Source organism: Loxodonta africana, chromosome 12 (genome assembly GCF_030014295.1).
Source record: "Loxodonta africana isolate mLoxAfr1 chromosome 12, mLoxAfr1.hap2, whole genome shotgun sequence".
In the NCBI taxonomy this organism is placed as follows: domain Eukaryota; kingdom Metazoa; phylum Chordata; class Mammalia; order Proboscidea; family Elephantidae; genus Loxodonta; species Loxodonta africana.
Genome location: NC_087353.1, coordinates 39,768,793 through 39,787,105, shown reverse-complemented (window position 1 = coordinate 39,787,105; position 18,313 = coordinate 39,768,793). Strand labels below are relative to the sequence as shown.

Genomic DNA, 18,313 nt, shown 5'->3' with positions numbered 1-18,313 from the left:
GATGCTATTTTATTAGATGTTTTCCTCATGGATTGAACCCTTGATAATTATCTAGTTACTTTATTAATCACTGATTAGGCTTTTTAAAGTGCTTTTGCTTTTTTTTTTTTTTTTAATTAATAGAGGTATCCCAGCTTTCCTATGGTTAGTATTTACCTGGTGTATCTTTCTACATTTCTGTATCCTTATACTTTAGATATGTCTTTTTTTAAATAACATAGAGGTAGCTGAATTTTTTTTAATTTAATCTGACAATCTGTTTTGCCTGGTGAGTGTTATCCATTTAGACTTACTGTTATTGACAATGTATTTGAAATTGGTTTTCACTCTTTTTATTGTTCTTTGTTTCACTTCTATTTTTCTTTTTCCCCTTTCTTGCCTGTTTGTTGTTGTTGTTTTGGTTTGACTAAGCTGTTTTTGCATGTTGCTCATTTTAATTCCCTTTATAGTCCTTCTTTTCTCTACTAAGCTTGACATTTATATACACTATTTTTATTCTTTTAGTGCCAATCCTTGAAATGCTACCATGCATAATTAACTAAGTCTTAAAGTTAATCATCTTGATTTTTCTCCAGAACAGTGGACGTACTTTACAGTTTAGCACTGACCTTTTCTATCTGGACTTAAATAATATTGTCGTCTAACATCTCTGTTCTTCATTTTTAGTGTCACAAATCAGATACTAGAATACCATCATTTTATACAAACAATGTTGATGGGAAGTTATCTACATGTTTACTTTTCTCTGCTGTACTCCCAGACCATCCTTCTGCAAGGATTTGCCTTCTTGAAGTACAATTTTTAAAGAAGTTTATTTAGAGCAGTTCTTTTGGTGGTAAATGCTCTCAGTTTTTGTTTATCTTTATAGGTATCTTTGTTTCATGTTCATTCTTGAAGGATAGTTTGGTGGACATACCATTCTAGTTTGACAGTTATTTTCTCTCAGCATTTGTAGATATTACCCACTTTGTTACGGATTCCTTTGTTGTTAAGAAATTTGCTACTCTGTCATTTCTGTTATTGTTTTCTATGTAATCCTTTTTTATGTGATTTTTCTCTGCCTTTTGAATGCTTTCAAGCTATTCTCCTTTTCTGTAAAGAACTATTATAAATTTTACCAAGTTGGGTCTAAACATGAATTTCTTTTTACCCTGCGCTGGATATGCTGTGCTTCTAGATCTCTAGGTCTTCATCAGACTGGTAAATGTACAACTATCAACTCTTTAAATATTGCCTTTTCCCTATTTTATTTATTTTCTCCTTCAGGGTGTCTAATCAGGCATATGTTCGACCTTCTCATAACATTTTTAACTAATACAAGTTAAAGTCAATGGGGGAAAAATTCTCAGGGAAAAGAAAAAAGGGCCTCAGAATGATTCTTAAATTGAGTTTTTTCTATTCTATTAGTCATTCTGTGTGTGTGTCATCTATCATAATCTTCTTGAGTTCCTTTTGGAAAATAATCAAGTCTTACACATAAAATGCACTTTTAGTATGGCATAAGGTCCACTTTATAGACCTTATTCTGTTGATTCAGAGAAGACAAATTATATTCTTTATCCTGTATGAATGAAAAAGGATGTGACTTTTTAGTCTTGGTACCAGGAAGAAACTTTTTAAGTCCTTAAGTGTTAACTTCTTTGCAGTATGATATTTGATTAAGTATTTACAGCTGTGGTTTCTGCATAGCTGAGCAGGCTAGAGTTTAAAACGAAAATGTGAGGAGGCCAGAATTACTCTTTTCCATTTTTTGTAGGACAAATGAAAAGGACTAAATGTGCTGAAATCGACGTTGAGACACCAGACTCCATTCTGGTTAACACAAATCTGCGAGCATTGATCAACAAACACACCTTTTCAGTTCTACCTGGAGATTGCCAGCAGCGACTGCTTCTGCTGCTTCCAGAAGTAGATCGACAGGTATGTTAGTTAAAGCCTAAACAATTTTATAACCCTTCTGAGGCTTCCCTAATTCCCTTTAGAATTCCTTAAGAATTTTTAGGTTTTTTTGTTTGTTTTGCTTTCTGTATACCTGTAGAAAAGTGATATTAATGGTATTAAAGAAGAAATAAGGCCATTTTTATGTAAATATTCTTAATAAGTGGGCCCTGTAAGGCTTATAAAACAGAAGTCTGTTACCAGAATGTCATGATTAAAGAATAAATTTGTCTAGTTGTCATCTATAGATGTAGGTCAGCATCAATAGAATACAGCTTAGGGAGGGCTGGAGAGTTGTCTTGGTCTAGCATCTGCAGCATGTGGGCCAGCTCCTCAAGCCCAAAGACCTGGATTCAGACAATTACATATATCTGGAACAAGGAATTAACAGTTGATGGAATTATTTTTATTCTTTTGTTACTTTTCTCTAAAACATTTGTTGCTTTCATACTGTACATCTTAAGATAATATACATTATACTTTTAAACAAAAGTAGCAAGAAGCAATACTAAAGGTTTGGGAAGAGTCTAGGCAGAAACCACAGAGATCTAACTTGGTCAGGAATAAGACATCTAAGACTGAGGCTTTCATCAAGAAAGAGTGAATAGCAAGTCCCTGCCGTTCTGAGCTTCTGTTTCCTCCTCTGCAAAAGGAGAGAGAAGACCATATTATCTTCTAAGGTTTATTCAGTTCTAAGATTTGGGGTTTTTTTTCCAAAAGTTTTTTTATTGTGTTTTAAGTGAAAGTTTACAGTTCCAGTTAGTTTTTCATACAAAAATTTATACACACATTGTTATGTGACCCTAATTGCTCTCCCTATAATGTGATAGCACAGTCCTCCCTTTTGCCCTGTATTTCCCGTGTCCATTCAACCAGCTCCTATTCCTTTCTGCCTTCTCATCTCGCCTCCAGACAGGAGCTGCCTATTTAGTCTCATTTTTTAATCTACTTGAGCTAAGATGCATACTTCTCACCAGTATCATTTTATGTCTTATAGTCCAGTCTACTCTTGTCTGAAGAGCTGGCTTCAGGAATGGTTTTACTTTCAGGCTAACAGAGAGTCTGGGGGCCATGCCTTCTGGAGGTTCCTCCAGACTCAGTCAGACCATTAAGTCTGGTCTTTTTACTAAAATTTCAGTTCCGCACCCCTCTTTTCTGCTCCACCAGACTGTCTGTTATATTCCCTGTCAGGGTGGCCATTGGTGATAGCCAGGCACCGTCTAGGTCTTCTGGTCTTAGGCCAATGGAGTCCCTGATTTATGTGGCCCTTGCTGTCTCTTGGGCTCATATTTTCCTTGGGTCTTTGGTGTTCTTTATTCTCTTTCGCTCCAGGTGGGTTGGGACCAATTGATACATCTTAGATGGCCGCTAGCTAGCTTTTAAGACCCCAGATGCCACTCACCAAAGTGGGATGCAGAACATTTTCTTAATAAACTTTGTTATGCCTGTTAACCTAGATGTCCCCTGAAACCATAGTCCCCAGACTCCTTGCCCCTGCTACTCTGTCTTTTGAAGTGTTTGGTTGTATTTAGGAAACTTCTTAGCTTTTGTTTAGTCCAGTTGTGTTGACTTCCCCTGTATTGTGTGTTGTCCTTCCCTTTATGTAAGATAATTCTTGTCTACTATCTAGCTAGTGAATACCCCTCTCTCTCCCTCCCCACCCACGTAACCATCAAAGAATGTTTTCTTCTGTGTTTAAACGTTTTCTTGAGTTCTTATGATAGCAGTCTTATACAATATTTATCCTTTTGTGACTGACTACTTTCACTCAGCATAATGCCTTCCAGATTCATCCATGTTATGGGGTGTTTCATGGATTCATTGTTGTTCTTTATCATTGCATAGTATTCCATTGTATGAATATAGCATAATTTGTTTATCCGTTTGTTGATGGGCACCTAGGTTGTTTCCATTTTTTTCCCATTGTGAAAAGTGCTGCAGTGAACATGGATGTGCATATATCTATTTGTGTGAGGGCTCTTATTTCTCTAGGATATATTCCAAGGAGTGGGATTGCTGGATCGTATGGTAGTTATATTTCTAGCTTTTTAAGGAAGTGCTGAATCAATTTCCAGAGTGGATGTGTCATTTTACATTCCTACCAGTAGTGTATAAGTAAGTGTTACAGTCTCTCCACAAACCTCGCCAACATTTATTATTTTGTGTTTTTTTAATTAATGCCAGCCTTGTTGGGGTGAGATGGTCTCTCACTGTAGTTTTGATTTGCATTTCTCTAATGACTAATGACTGTGAGTGTTTCCTCACGTGTCTGTTAGCCACCTGAATGTCTTCTTTGGTGAAGTGCCTTGTTCATATCCTTTGCCCATTTTTTTAATTGGGTTATTTGTCTTTTTTTTTTTAAGTATTATTTATGTTCTGGAGTTCTGGTGGCTTAGTGGTTAAGAGCTCGGCTGCTAACCAACAGATCAGCAGTTTGAATCCACCAGCTGCTCCTTGGAAACTCTGGGGACAGTTCTGCTCTGCCCTGTAGGGTTGCTGTGAGTCACAACTGACTTGATGGCAATGAGTTTAGTTTACTATCTTCTGAGTAATATGGTAGCGTTTTCTAATCCATGAAAGGGAGATATTTTCCCTAATTTATAGCAAGATAATTAAGATTAATGGAGAGTAGGAGGGCAGGGCCAAGATGGCGAGCTAGTCACAAGCTTCCTCTGAACCCTCTTGCAACAAAGACCCAAAAAAACAAGTGAATCGATTACATATATGACGACCTACAAACCCTGAGCATCAAATGCAGAGTTAAGGAATCGGTCTGAGCGATGGGGGAGGATGAGACAGTACAGAAGCAGCGATGAGTTGCCAGGCCCGCATACCGCCTCAGCTCCGATTGCTTGGCACCGCTCCTTGGTGCAACGGCGGCAGGGCTGATTGTAGTTTTCTGAGACATGGCAGCTTCAGTGAAAGAAGGCAAGCAAAGTGGCGCACTCCTGACCCTGTGGCGTGTCAACAGTGGGGCTGACCGCAGCGTTTAGGAAGCGGCTGATTCGCCGAAAGAAGGCAAACGAAGTGCCAGCATCCCGATCCCCTGGTATGATGGCTGCAGAACGGGATGTGGAGTTTAGGACAAAGCTGCTTCAGTGAAAGAAAGAAGCAGAGGACACAACCCTAGGCCCCCGGGGCAATCTCGGTGGGGACCCAGCCAGCGCACACAGACTACACATGCCTCTGGAATCTGAGATAAAACACCGCTCTCGACACAGGATAAGTGATTTTGTCTAATTTACCACAGGGATCTAATAGCTCCTTCTTTTGAAAGTCCTCTGTCCTATCTATCTGATCCCTCCCCGCTCTGCCCCAGAAGGCTTCATTGACAGTTGATTTCCCTGGACCTGAGATAGAAACTGCTGCGCTCTCTCTGAGCTATTCTCCTGGCCTGGGAGAAGGAACAAATGAACAAACAGGGGAAAAATACTTCCCTGACTCCCCTAATCTGGAAGCTCAGAGCAAAAGTGGCACCAGTCCAGGCATAAGCGATACACAGACTTTGGCTTTCACCCTTACATGGATCCAGGTGGCTTTTATTTTGCAAGGGCAAATCTGTTAGAGGTCTGACTCTAATTGTTCCAGCTGTGTGGTGGAGAGGCAAGTTTTGGAAGTCTGATACCGCTTTGCCTATTAAACAGGGCCCTTACCTACCCACAGCAGGGACCTGAGGGCTCAAGGCTCCATCCATGCCACCTAGCCACCCACGAAAGGGGTCCGAAGATTGTGGTGCCTACCAGTCTTTACAGGTATAAGCATTGGGTGCCTATGGCACAGCTGCAGAGCCCACCCACCAGAGCACTCTAGAGAACAGAGGCACTCCTTCCTCCCTGACACATGGGGGAAGGCTGTCAGCACCCTGCCTTCCTCAGAGTGTGACCCCCTGCCACTACCAGAAACCAGTGCTTACAGCCACCACCACTGCTCCTCTAAGATACTAGGTGAGAGCCTACACCACACACTAGGTGACTGACTATCAGGACACTGTACTGAACTGAATCTGTACAATATTAAATGGACCCCTAGGCTCATATACTGGGTAACAGGCCTAGCCATCTGGTAATAGGACATTAGTGCTTCAAAGGCTCCAATAATTAAGTTGGCTCACTCTAGTAGCCTAAAACCTGAAAGAAAACAAAGCAAAACACTAGGACGCAGTGAGCAAACATAAAAAAAAAATTATTACAATAACTTATACATGGTTCAGAGACAGCGGTGAATATCAAATCACATAAAGATTGCTTCAACAAATTCCCAAAAGAGAGAATCAAAGACTCTCCTGGATGAAGATCTATTCCTGGGATTTCCAGATGTAGAATACAAAAGACTAATATAAAAAACTCTTCAAGACATCAGGAACAAGATCAGGCAATACACAGAAAAAGCCAAGAAATACACAGATAACGCAGTTGAAATTAAAAAGATTATTCAAGAACATAATGAAAAATTTAATAAGCTGCAAGAATCCATAGAGGGACAGCATTCATAAATTCAGAAGATTAACAAAATGACAGAGTTAGACAACTCAATAGAGAGCCAGAGGAGCAGAATTGAGGAACTGGAATACAGAATTGGGGAGATGGAGGATAAGGCACTTGGCACCAATATATTTGAAGAAAAATCAGATAAAAGAATTTTAAAAAATGAAGAAAACCTAAGAATCATGTGGGACTCTATCAAAAAGAATAACTTGCGAGTGATTGGAATACTGGAACAGGGAGGGATAACAGAAGATACAGAGAGAATTGTTGAAGATTTGTTGGCAGAAAACTTCCTTGACATCGTGAAATATGAAAGGATATCTATCGAGGATGCTCATCGAACCCCATACAAGGTAGATGCCAAAAGATAAAGAGAAAATTTTAAGAGTAGCCAGGGATAAGTAAAAAGTCACCTAAAAAGGAAAATCAATAAGAATAAGTTCGGACTACTCTGCAGAAACCATTCAGGCAAGAAGACAATTGGATGACATATATAAAGCATTGAAGGAGAAAAACTGCCAACCAAGAATCATATATCCAGCAAAACTGTCTCTCAAATATGAAGTCGAAATTAAGACATTTACAGGTAAACACAAGCTTAGGGAATTTGCAAAAACCAAGCCAAAACTACAAGAAATACTAAAGAGAATTCTCTGGTTAGAAAATCAACAATATCAGATATCAACACAATACTAGAACACAGAACAGAAAAACCAGACATCAACTCAGATACGGAAATCAAAAAAAATGAAAAATGCTCAAAACGGAATCAATGATGTCATTATATAAAAGATGACAGTAATCAGTAAAGAGGGACTAAATAAAGTAGGCATAGATCTTCCATATGGAGAGGAAATCAAGTGGATATATGGAGATACAAGTTAGGTTTAAACATACAAAAATAGGAGTAAATATTAAGGTAACCACAAAGAAGACTAACAATCCCTCACTTCAAAATAAAAAACAAGATAAACAAAGACTCAGCAAAAACAAATTCAACTGCAATGAAAAAGAAGAACACACAATTTGCAAAGAAAAACTCAGCACAAAAAAGTAAGTAGAAAAATGAAACTGTCAACAACACACAAAAACAGGCATCAAAATGACGGCACTAAACTCATACCTATTTATAATCATGCTGAACATAAATGGACTACATATACCAATAAAGAGACATAGAGTTGCAGAATAGATTAAAAAAACTTGATCTGACTATATGCTGCCTACCAGAGACACACCTTAGACTTAGAGACACAAACTAAAACTCAAAGGCTGGGAAAAAAATACATCAAGCAAACAACAATTGAAAAAGAGAAGAAATGGCAATATTAATTTCTGACAAAATAGACTTTAGAGTTAAATCTACCACAAAGGATAAGGGAGGACACGATATAATGGTTAAAGGGACTATATACCAGGAGGATATAACCATATTAAATATTTATGTACCCAGTGACAAGGCTTCAAGAAAAAAAAAAGCAAACTCTAACACCATTAAAAAGTGAAATAAACAGCTCCACAATTATAGTAGGAGACTACAACACACCACTATCAGTGAAGGACAGGACTTCCAGAAAAAAGCTCAATAAAGACACCCCATAAAGACATTCAATAAAGAACGAAGTAGGAAGCCTCACTCTACCTAATTTTAGACCCTGTTATGCCACCACAGTACTCAAAACAGCCTCACTCTACCTAATTTTAGAACCTGTTATGCCACCACAGTACTCAAAACAGCCTAGTACTGGTACAACAACTGACACATAGACCAATGGAACAGAATTGAGAATCCAGACATAAATCCATCCACATATCAGCATCTGATATTTGACAAAGGCCCAAAGTCAGGTAAATGGCTCTGGCATAACTGTATATCCATCTGCAAAAAGTTACAAGACCCATACCTCACACTGTGCACAAAAACTAACTGAAACTGAATCCAAGACCTAAATATAAAATCTAAAGTGATAAAGATCGTGGAAGAAAAAATAGGGACAATGCTAGGATCCCTAATACATGGCATAAAAAGTATACAAAATATTACTAACAATACAGAAGAGAAACTATGTAACTGGGAGATCCTAAAAATCCAACACCTATGCTCAGCCAGAAATGTCAACAAAAGAGTAAAAACATTACCTACTGACAGGGAAAAAGTGGCCTGTGACATTTCTGATCAGCACCTGATCCCAAATCTACATGATACTGCAAAGACTCAACTACAAAAATACAAATAACCCAGTTAAAAAATGGGAAAAAGATATGAACAGACGCTTCACTAAAGAAGACATTCAGGTACTTAACAGATACATGAGGAAATGCTCACGATCATTAGCCATTAGAGAAATGCAAATCAAAACTACAATGAGATTCCATCTCACTCCAACAAGGCTGGCATGAATCCAAAAAACACAAAATAATAAATGTTGGAGAGGCTGTGGAGAGACTGGAACACTTATACACTGCTGGTGGGAATGTAAAATGGTACAACCACTTTGGAAATTGATTTGGCACTTCCTTAAAAAGCTAGAAATGGAACTACCATAGGAACCAGCAATCCCACTCCTTGGAATATATCCTAGAGAAATAAGAGCCTTTACACGAATGGATATATATACACCCATGTTAATTGCAGCACTGTTTACAATAGCAAAAACACGGAAGCAGCCAAGGTGCCCGTCAATGGATGAATGGATAAATAAATTATGGTATATTCACATAGGAAACCCTGGTGGCATAGCGGTTAAGTGCTATGGCTGCTAACCAAAAGGCTGACAGTTTGAAAACGCCAGGCAGTCCTTGGAAACTCTACGGGCCAGTTCTACTCTGTCCTGTAGGGTCGCTATGAGCTGGAATCGATTCGATGGCAGTGAGTTTTTTGGTTTTGCATATTTACATAATGGAATAGTACACATCGATAAAGAACAGTGATGAATCTGTGAGACATTTTATCACATGAAGAAATCTGGAAGGCATTATGCTGAGTGAAATCAGTCAGTTGCAAAAGGACAAATATTGTATGAGACCACTATTACAAGAACTCGAGAAATAGTTAAAACAGAGAAGAAAATATTCTTTGATGGTTACGAGAGTGGGGAGGGAGGGAGTGTGGGAGAGGGGTATTCACTAATTAGATAGTAGGTAAAAACTACTTTAGGTGATGGGAAAGACAACACACAGTACAGGAGAGGTCAGCATAACTGAACTAAACCAAAAGCAAAGAAGTTTTCTGAATAAACTGAATGCTTTGAAGGCCAGAGTAGCAGGGTCAGGGATTTGGGGACCATGGTTTCAGGGGACATCTAAGTCAATTGGCATAATAAAATCTATTAAGAAAACATTCTGCATCCCACCTTGGAGAGTGGCGTCTGGGGTCTTAAATGCTAGCAAGCGGCCATCTAAGATGCATCAATTTGTCTCAACCCACCTGGACCAAAGGAGAATGAAGAACACTGAGGACCCTAGGTAATTACGAGCCCAACAGACAGAAAGGGTCACATAAACCAGAGAGTACATCATCCTGAGACCAGAAGAAGTCGATGGTGCCTGGCTACAACCAATGACTACCCTGACAGGGAACACAAGAGAGAACCCCTGAGGGAGCAGGAGAGCAGTGGGATGCAGACCCCAAATTCTTGTAAAAAGACCAGACTTAAACTGAGACTAGAAGGACCCCAGTGGTCATGGCCCCTAGACCTTCTGTTGCCCCCGGACAGGAACCATTCCCCAAGCCAACTCTTCAGACATGGATTGGACTGGACAATGGGTTGGAGAGGGATGCTGGTGAGGAGTGAGCTTCTTGGATCAGGTGGACACTTGAGACTATGTTGGCATCTCCTGCCTGGAGGGGAGATGAGAGGGTAGAGTCAGTTAGAAGCTGGTGAAATGGACGTGAAAAGAGATTGGAGAGAGAGAGGAGGATGTCTCATTAGGGAGAGAGCAATTGGGAATATGTAGCAAGGTGTATATAAGTGTTTGTGTGAGAGACTGATTTGATTTGTAAACTTTCACTTAAAGCACAATAAAAATAATAAAAGAGAACCCAATTAAAAAGTGGGCAAAAGGACTGGTCAGTGGGGGGGAGAGAGATACTGATGAAGAGCGAGCTAATTAAATTAGGTGGACACGGGAGAGTGTGTTGGCAACTCTTGACTGGAGGGGGGATGGGAAGATAGAGAGAGATGGAAGAAGGTAAAATTGGCACGAAATGAGAGACTGTAAGGGCTGACTCAATAGGGGGATAGCAAGTGGGAGAAGGGAGTAAGATGTATGTAAACCTACATGTGACAGACTGATTGGAATGGTAAATGTTCACTTGAAGCTTAATAAAAATTTAAAAAAAAAAAAAAAAAAAAAAAAAAAGTGGGCAAAAGATATGAACAAGCACTTCACTAAAAAAGACATTCAGGTAGCTAACAGATACATGAGGAAATGCTCACAATCAGTAGCCATTAGAGAAATGCAAATCAAAACTACAATGAGATTCCATCTCACTCCAACAAGGCTGGCATTAATCCAAAAAACACAAAATAATAAATGTTGGAGAAGTTGTAGAGAGACTGGAACACTTACACACTGCTGGTGGAAATGTAAATTGGTACGGCCATTTTGGAAATTGACTTGGCGTTTCCTTAAAAAATTGGAAATAGAACTACCATACGATCCAGCAGTCCCGCTCCTTGGAATATATCCTAGAGAAATAAGAGCCTCTACATGAACAGATATATGCACACCCATGTTTATTGTAGCACTGTTTACAATAGCAGAAACATGGAAGTAACCAGTGTGCCCATCAACGGACGAATGGATAAATTATGGTATATTCACGCAATGGAATTCTAGGCATCAACAAAGAACTATGGCGAATCCATGAAGCATTTCATAATATGGAGGAATCTGGAAGGCATTATGCTGAGTGAAATTAGTTGTAAAAGGACAAATACTGTTTAAGACCACTGTTTCAAGAACTGGAGAAGTAGTTTAAACAGAGAAGGAAATATCCTTTGATGGTTACGGGGGGGAGGGGAGGGGAGGGAGAGGTGTTTTCACTAATTAGGTAGTAGATAATTATTATTTTAGGTGAAGCGAAGGACAACACACAATACAGGAGAGGTAAGCACAACTGGAGTGAACCAAAGGCAAAGAAGTTTCCTGAATAAACAGAGCTCTTCAAAGGCCAGCATAACAGGGGTGGGGGTTTGGGCACTATCTAAGTCAACTGGCATAATAAAATCTATTAAGAAGACACTCTGCATCCCACTTTGGAGATTGGCTTCTGGGATCTTAAAGGCTAGTAAGCGGCCATCTAAGATGCATCAATTGGTCTCAACCCATCTGGAGCAAAGGAGAAAGAAGTCCATCCAAGCTAATTATGAGCCCAAGAGATAGAAAGGACCACATAAACCAGAGACTGTAAAAGTCTTAGACCAGAAGAACTAGATGGTGCTCGGCTACAACCGATGTCTGCCCTGACAGGGAACACAACAGAGAACCCCTGAGGGAGCAGGGGAGCAGTGGGATGCAGACCCCAAATTCTCCTAAAAGGACCAGACTTAATGGTCTGACTGAGGCTAGAAGGATCCCGGAAGTAACAGTCCCCAGATCTTCTGTAAGCCCAAGACAGGAACCATGCCCAAAGCCAACTCTTCAGACAGGGATTGGACTGGACTATGGGATAGAAAATGATACTGGTGAAGAATGAGCTTCTTGGATCAAGTAGACACATAAGACTGTGTTGGCATCTCTTGTCTGGAGGGGAGATGAGAGGGCAGAGGGGGCCAGAAGCTGACCCGGTGGACTCGAAAATGGATAGTGGAGGGAAGGAGTGTGCTGTCTCATTGCAGGGAGTACAATTAGGAATATATAGTAAGGTGTATATAAATTTTTGTAGAAGAGACTGACTTGATTTATAAACTTTGACTTAAAAAAAATTTTTTTTTTAACTTAAAGCACAATGAAAATTAATTAAAAAAAATCAAGATCAGAAAGCAGTCAGGCACAAAGGAACAGGAAAAAACTATGGTGTTAGAAGTTAGGACAACTTCTTGAAGGGGGTAATGACAGGGAAAGGGCACAAGAGGGTCTTCTGGGGTGCAACTAATGTTCTGTTCTTTAATTTGAGTGCTGATAATGCATGTAATGTTTTCATTTTGTGATAACTCATCAAGGTGTACACTTACGATTCCAGCATTTCTGTTTGTTATACTGTAATGAAAGTTATTTAAAAAAAAATTAACGGAGAGTAAGTTAATGATACAAATCTGTATAGTTAGTTGAGATTCAAAACTAAATCTAATTCTGAAAATGATTCTACTAAACTATATCAATCTGTTCTGTAGAGCTATGAATCAGCACAGGTCAGGTCAGATTCCATTGTCTAGGAGTCCAGGTGTACTACCGCCAGCAGGAATAAAAAGGTGAAACTGGTCCTTCCCAGTGACTGCTTTCTCTGCTTTAACACTTCTTAGAGAAGTTACAGCTCTCGGATGCTCAGGTCTTGGTTAGAACAGGTTGGGAGAGTGAAGTTTCAACAGAGCTTTTAGAGGACTTCTCCTCATTAGCGATTTCTCTCATCTCTTTTTTAGACTCAGGATTGTTGGGGTGTGTATAATACTGCAGGACCAAACTGAGGACCAGTTTATGGAACTCTAGTGCAGATTCCTCAGAACTGTCTTTTGACTGATGGCTTTTATCCTTTCAGAAAGAAGATTACCACATACAATTTTAAAATTAAAAGGGTTCTTAGAAGTTATCTAGTTCAGCTTTTCATAGAGAGTAAGCCTATGAGATATTTTAATTAGGAGGTTGCCTTGCCAGTGTTTCTCACTTACTAATATGGAAGGAGTACACATAGAAATAATCTGAGAAAAAATTGTCCGTATATACAGAGACTGTATATAGCGTTCAAACTGAGTGAAATAGCAGCTCCACTGTTCCGTGAAGTTTGGAGTGTTTATAAAGAATTCTAAGAGTACCTGGGTGGCACAAATGGTTAAGTGCTGGACTAGCAATCAAAAGGTTGGCGGTTCACACCCAGCCAGAGGCCCCTGGGAAGGAAGTCCTGGCGATCCGCTCTGGAAGGTCCCCGCCTTGAACACCCTGCGGAGCAGTTCTCTGCACACGTGAGGTTGCCATGAATCCGAGTCAACCTGACAGCAAGGGAGAATGACAGCAACAAAGAATGCTAGCTAGCACTAAGATGAAATGTTGGAAATCATACTGCAGTGCATACAATAAACAGAAAAATATTTAAACCAGACAAAGAATGAGGGGGATTAAAACATCTACCTTCAGATATATTTGAGACTCTATCATATGGAAGAGGTTTAGGGTAAAAGTAACAACCTTTTAACAGTTAAAAAAAAAAAAAAAAACGCTGCTGTCCAGTCGATTCCAACTCATAGCAACCCCATAGAGTTGCCAAGGCTGTAAATCTTTACAAACCACTGAGCTTTAGGTTAGCAGTTGAGCACTTTAACCACTGTGCCAACATAACAGAGCTGTTAAAACTGTAGAATGGATTGCCTTATTATGGAGTACTTGCTCATCAGTGGAGTATTCAGGCAGGGGTTAAATGAGCTGTTCTCACAGGGAAACCTGTTACCCATCTACTGACATTCTAGTGCAAGGTTCAGAAACTACGGCCCGTGGGCCAATTCCAGCCCACTGCTTATTTTCTTCAATAGTTTTTTGGCACACAGCAACTTCTATTAGTGTACATATTGTCTGTGACTGCTTTTGTACTACAGCATCAGAACCGAGTGGTTGCAGCAGAGGCCACATAGCCTGCAAAGCCCAAAATATTTGCAATGAAGCCCTTTATACAAAAAGTTTACCAACTCCTGCCCTAGATCAGGGTAAAATAATGTTTACGCAATTAGGTTTCGTACGTAAAGTGGGTTAAGTTAAACCTAATTCTTAGGTCTTCCAAATAGTTTCCTAAATTTTCCTTTAAAATTATTGACTTAAAATTTACATTTAGATTTTTTTATCCATCTGGATTTTTTTTTTTTTTTTTTGTATATGCTGTGAAAGTGGGATTCAACTTACTTTTCTATTGGATGGATAGTTTATCCAGCACTATATATTTATGTTTGAAATACCACCGTTGTCATAGATCCTATTCATATATATGCAGTATCTATTTATTAGATGCTTTCTCCTGTTCCATTGGTTTCTTTTTTCACTTTAATGCCGGTAATAATAGGGTTTTTTTTGTTTGTTTTTTATGTAATACTAGGGTTTTGATTGCAGTGGCTTTGTGTGATATTTTAATTTATTAAGTCCTTCCATCAGCATCTTTTCATATCTTGGGTCTTATGTGTTACTTAAATAAGATTTTATGTTTTTAACCAAGACAGGAAATTCAAAATCTCTGATATTAAAAAGAATATTTAAAAACCTCTGACAAGATGTCACAAATCAAGTCATTAAACAGATTAATTGGGAAAAACATTTTCAACATATGTGAAAATAAGTTTTACTGTGTATAATATGCATAGGACTCTTCAGCGGCACTGGGTCTTACAAATTAATAATACATGAAAATAAGCAACCCCATAGAAAAATGGACAAATGATACGAATTGGCAATTCACATGATAACAAATCTAAATATTCAGTAAACCTGCAGAAAGTTTCGTAGACACTCTAGTAGTCAAGAAAATGGGAACTTTTACCATCTCAAACCCATTAGATTGACAAAAGTGAACAATAATATCTACTTTTATCAGGGAAAGTATATGCTCACATATTGCTGATATGTGAACTGTTTTAGCCTTTTTGGAAAATAATCTGTCAGTATCTAGTTAAACACACACATTCGTTGATCTGGGAATCTATCCTAGAGAAATAAAGGCATGAATTTATTCATCTATACCAGAATGCTTATTGCAGCTTTGTTGGTTTTGGGAAAACACTGGGAACAAAGTGTATAACTATCACTAGGGAGTGGGTAAATGAATTGGGTACATTCAAACAGTGAAACAATGTGTAGCTGTTAGAGAGAAGCTAAAACTATGCCTGTTCACCTGGAGAGATTTCTACACTGTATTAAGTGAGAAAAGTAAGATGCAAAGCAGTGTGTGTAACTTGGTCCCATTTTTATAGAACAAATAATGAACTGTTCCCCCCAAGAAGCATATTTCCTATCTGTCTGTATGCAGGTGGTTCTGCGAACAGGATTTTAATCATTGGAGAATGGGATTGAAAGGGAGGAGAGATAAATAGGAGAGGAAATATTTTAGAAAAAGTGATATATTAAAAAATAGAGGTGTCCATAATAATGGTATTAAGGGTATTATTTGCATGGTAGGGTCATCTTTCAATAAATTAAATGTACTTACATTATTTTCTGTAAAGAAAGGAAAGTAAAGTACCATGTGATACCTTAACTTTCTTTGTAACAGTTCCTTTACTTATTCTTTGACCCAGGTTGGTCCAGATGGTTTGATGAAGTTAAACGGTTCAGCCCTTAACAATGAATTCTTCACTTCAGCAGCCCAAGGCTGGAAGGAAAGACTCTCAGAAGGTAAGTGTTCTACCCCATGTGTCTCCCAAGATGGCACTTGAAACCAGTATATTTATATGCACCTGGAGCCACTCTGAGTGCATATTGGCACCTCTCTGCGCCAATAGGTAGTTGTGTAATTAAGGAAGGCAGAGGACAGGATGTTTCCATAAGGTAGAACCAGTGATCCTCTGTGAAATATATTGCTAGAGTCTCATCTGTAGCCAGTGTAACCAGGGTTGGCTCCAGGTGGAGTCCAGCAATGTGTTTCTTGAATGATTTAGAGTCACTTCAGAAGCTAAAATAAAGGCAGAGTTTTAGCTCTATTCCTAGAAATTCTGATTTAGCACGTCTAGGTAGTGCCTAGAAATTGAAATTTTAATAAGCTCCCTAACAAGCTGAGTGTAGAATTAGGGTTATTTTATGGAGCTATTAGTCACTGTTTGGTAAACAGGGAGATAACTTCCTTACTTTTGCCCAACCTTCATGAAACTAAGAGTTAAAAGAAGCAGTGAAAGAGTGTTTTTTTAAAACACTGAGATACATTGAGATGTAAAATATAAATATCATATAAAATATTGAGATATATTCCACATGCTGTTAAAATTCACCCACTTCAAGTATACAGTTCAGTGGCAATCAGAACATTTTAATAACTACAGATAATGAATGAGAATTACTGACCATAGTCACTGGTTTGCCGTGTACACCATGCTCATAACTCTGATTTAACTCATTTGCTAAGAGTAAATTATAAGATAATAGGTAATTTTTTGTGTGTGAGCACAGCATGTAGTATCTGTCCGTATTAGCAGTTGTACAAGAATGTTCATAGCCAAAAGTGGAAACAGCCCAGATGTCCAAATCCTGGCTGCCCGTTGTATAATCACCTGTGATGTTTTTAAAAATACTGGCGCCTAGGCCCCACTCTCAATGATTGTGGTTTATCTGGTCTAGGATGCTCTGTTAGTTTCTTGGGGCTGCCGTAACTAAGTACCACAAACGTGGGTGACTTAAAACAACAGGAATTAATTCTCTTACAGTTCTGGAGGCTAGAAGTATGAATTCATGGTTGGCAAAGCCGTGTTCTCTCTGAAGGCTCTAGAAGAAGACCCTTCCTTCTCTTCCAGCTGCTGGTAGCCCCCAGCATTCCTTGGTTTGTGGCAGCATAACTCCAATCTCTGCCTCTGCCTTCCACAACCACTTCCACATTTTAGGTGTTTGTTAGCAGCATCACTTCTCAATACCAAATTGTCTTAGTTTCGTTGTGCCGCTATAACAGGAATACCACAAGTGAGGGGCTTTAACAAACAAATTTATTTTCTCACAGTTTAGGAGGCTAAAAGTCCAAATTCAGGGCACCAGCTCTTGGAGAAAGCTTTCTGTCTCTCTCAGCTCTGGGGGAAGGTCCTTGTGTCTTTTCAGCTTCTGTTCTTTGGTGCCTAGGTGATCTTCATGTGGTATGGCATCTGTCTTCTCCCATCTGTATTTGAGTGTTTCTGTGCCTAATTTACTCATAGCGACCCTATAGGACAAAGTAGAACTGCCCCATAGAGTTTCCAAGGAGCACCTGGCGGATTCGAACTGCTGACCCTTTGGTTAGCAGCTGTAGCACTTAACCACTATGCCACCAGGGTTTCACCATGAGTCAGAATGGACTCGATGGCACTGGGTTTGGTTTGGGGTTTTTTTTATGCCTAATTTGCTCTTTTATATCTCAAAAGTGATTGGCGTGAGACACACTCTATGTGATATGTTCTCATTAACATAACAAAGAAAACCCTATTCCCAAATGGGGTTGCATCCATAGCTACAGGGGTCAGGATTTACAACATGTATTTTTGGCGACACAATTGCTGTCCATAACAGCCACCTTCTCTGTGCAGCTCCTGTGTCTGTGTCTCTCCTCTCTTTTATGAGGACACCAGTCATATTGGATTAGAGCCCACTGTACTCCAGTGTGACCTCTGTTAACTAATTACATCTGCAAAGATCCTATTTGCAGTAAGGTCACATTCACAGGTACCTGGGGTTAGGATTCAGCGTATCTTTTTGTGGGGGACGCAGTTCAACCCATAACAGGGCCTGAACTTTGGCTTGTTTTTTTCCCTCCTCAAGTGATGCTAATATGCAGCTGTAAGTAAAACCACTGTCTGTCTTTTTCTTTTTTTAATTTCTGTTGAGGTGAAATTCATGTTCTATGAATTTCACCTCAATAGAAATTTAAAAAAGAAAAAAATCCATTTATATGAAATATCCTGAGTAGGTGAATCCGTAGAGTCAGAAAGCAGACTGGTGGTGGTCTGGGACTTGGGGAAGAGATTACGAAGTGACTGCTTAGTGGGGACCAATGGAAATGTTCTGGAACTAGACAGAGGTGGTAG

General features: G+C 39.2%; 1 protein-coding gene across 3 annotated transcripts in view; it reads left to right on the top strand.

Annotated features, from left to right (window-relative positions):
* ASXL2 (ASXL transcriptional regulator 2) overlaps positions 1-18,313 on the top strand; it is a 190,324-nt gene that overhangs the window by 156,972 nt on the left and 15,039 nt on the right. For all 3 annotated transcript variants that reach the window (XM_064295135.1, XM_010591973.3, XM_064295136.1), the window contains exons 8-9: positions 1,757-1,920; positions 15,854-15,950. In XM_064295135.1, coding sequence (XP_064151205.1) covers positions 1,757-1,920; positions 15,854-15,950 — 261 coding nt within the window. The remainder of the gene's footprint in view (positions 1-1,756; positions 1,921-15,853; positions 15,951-18,313) is intronic.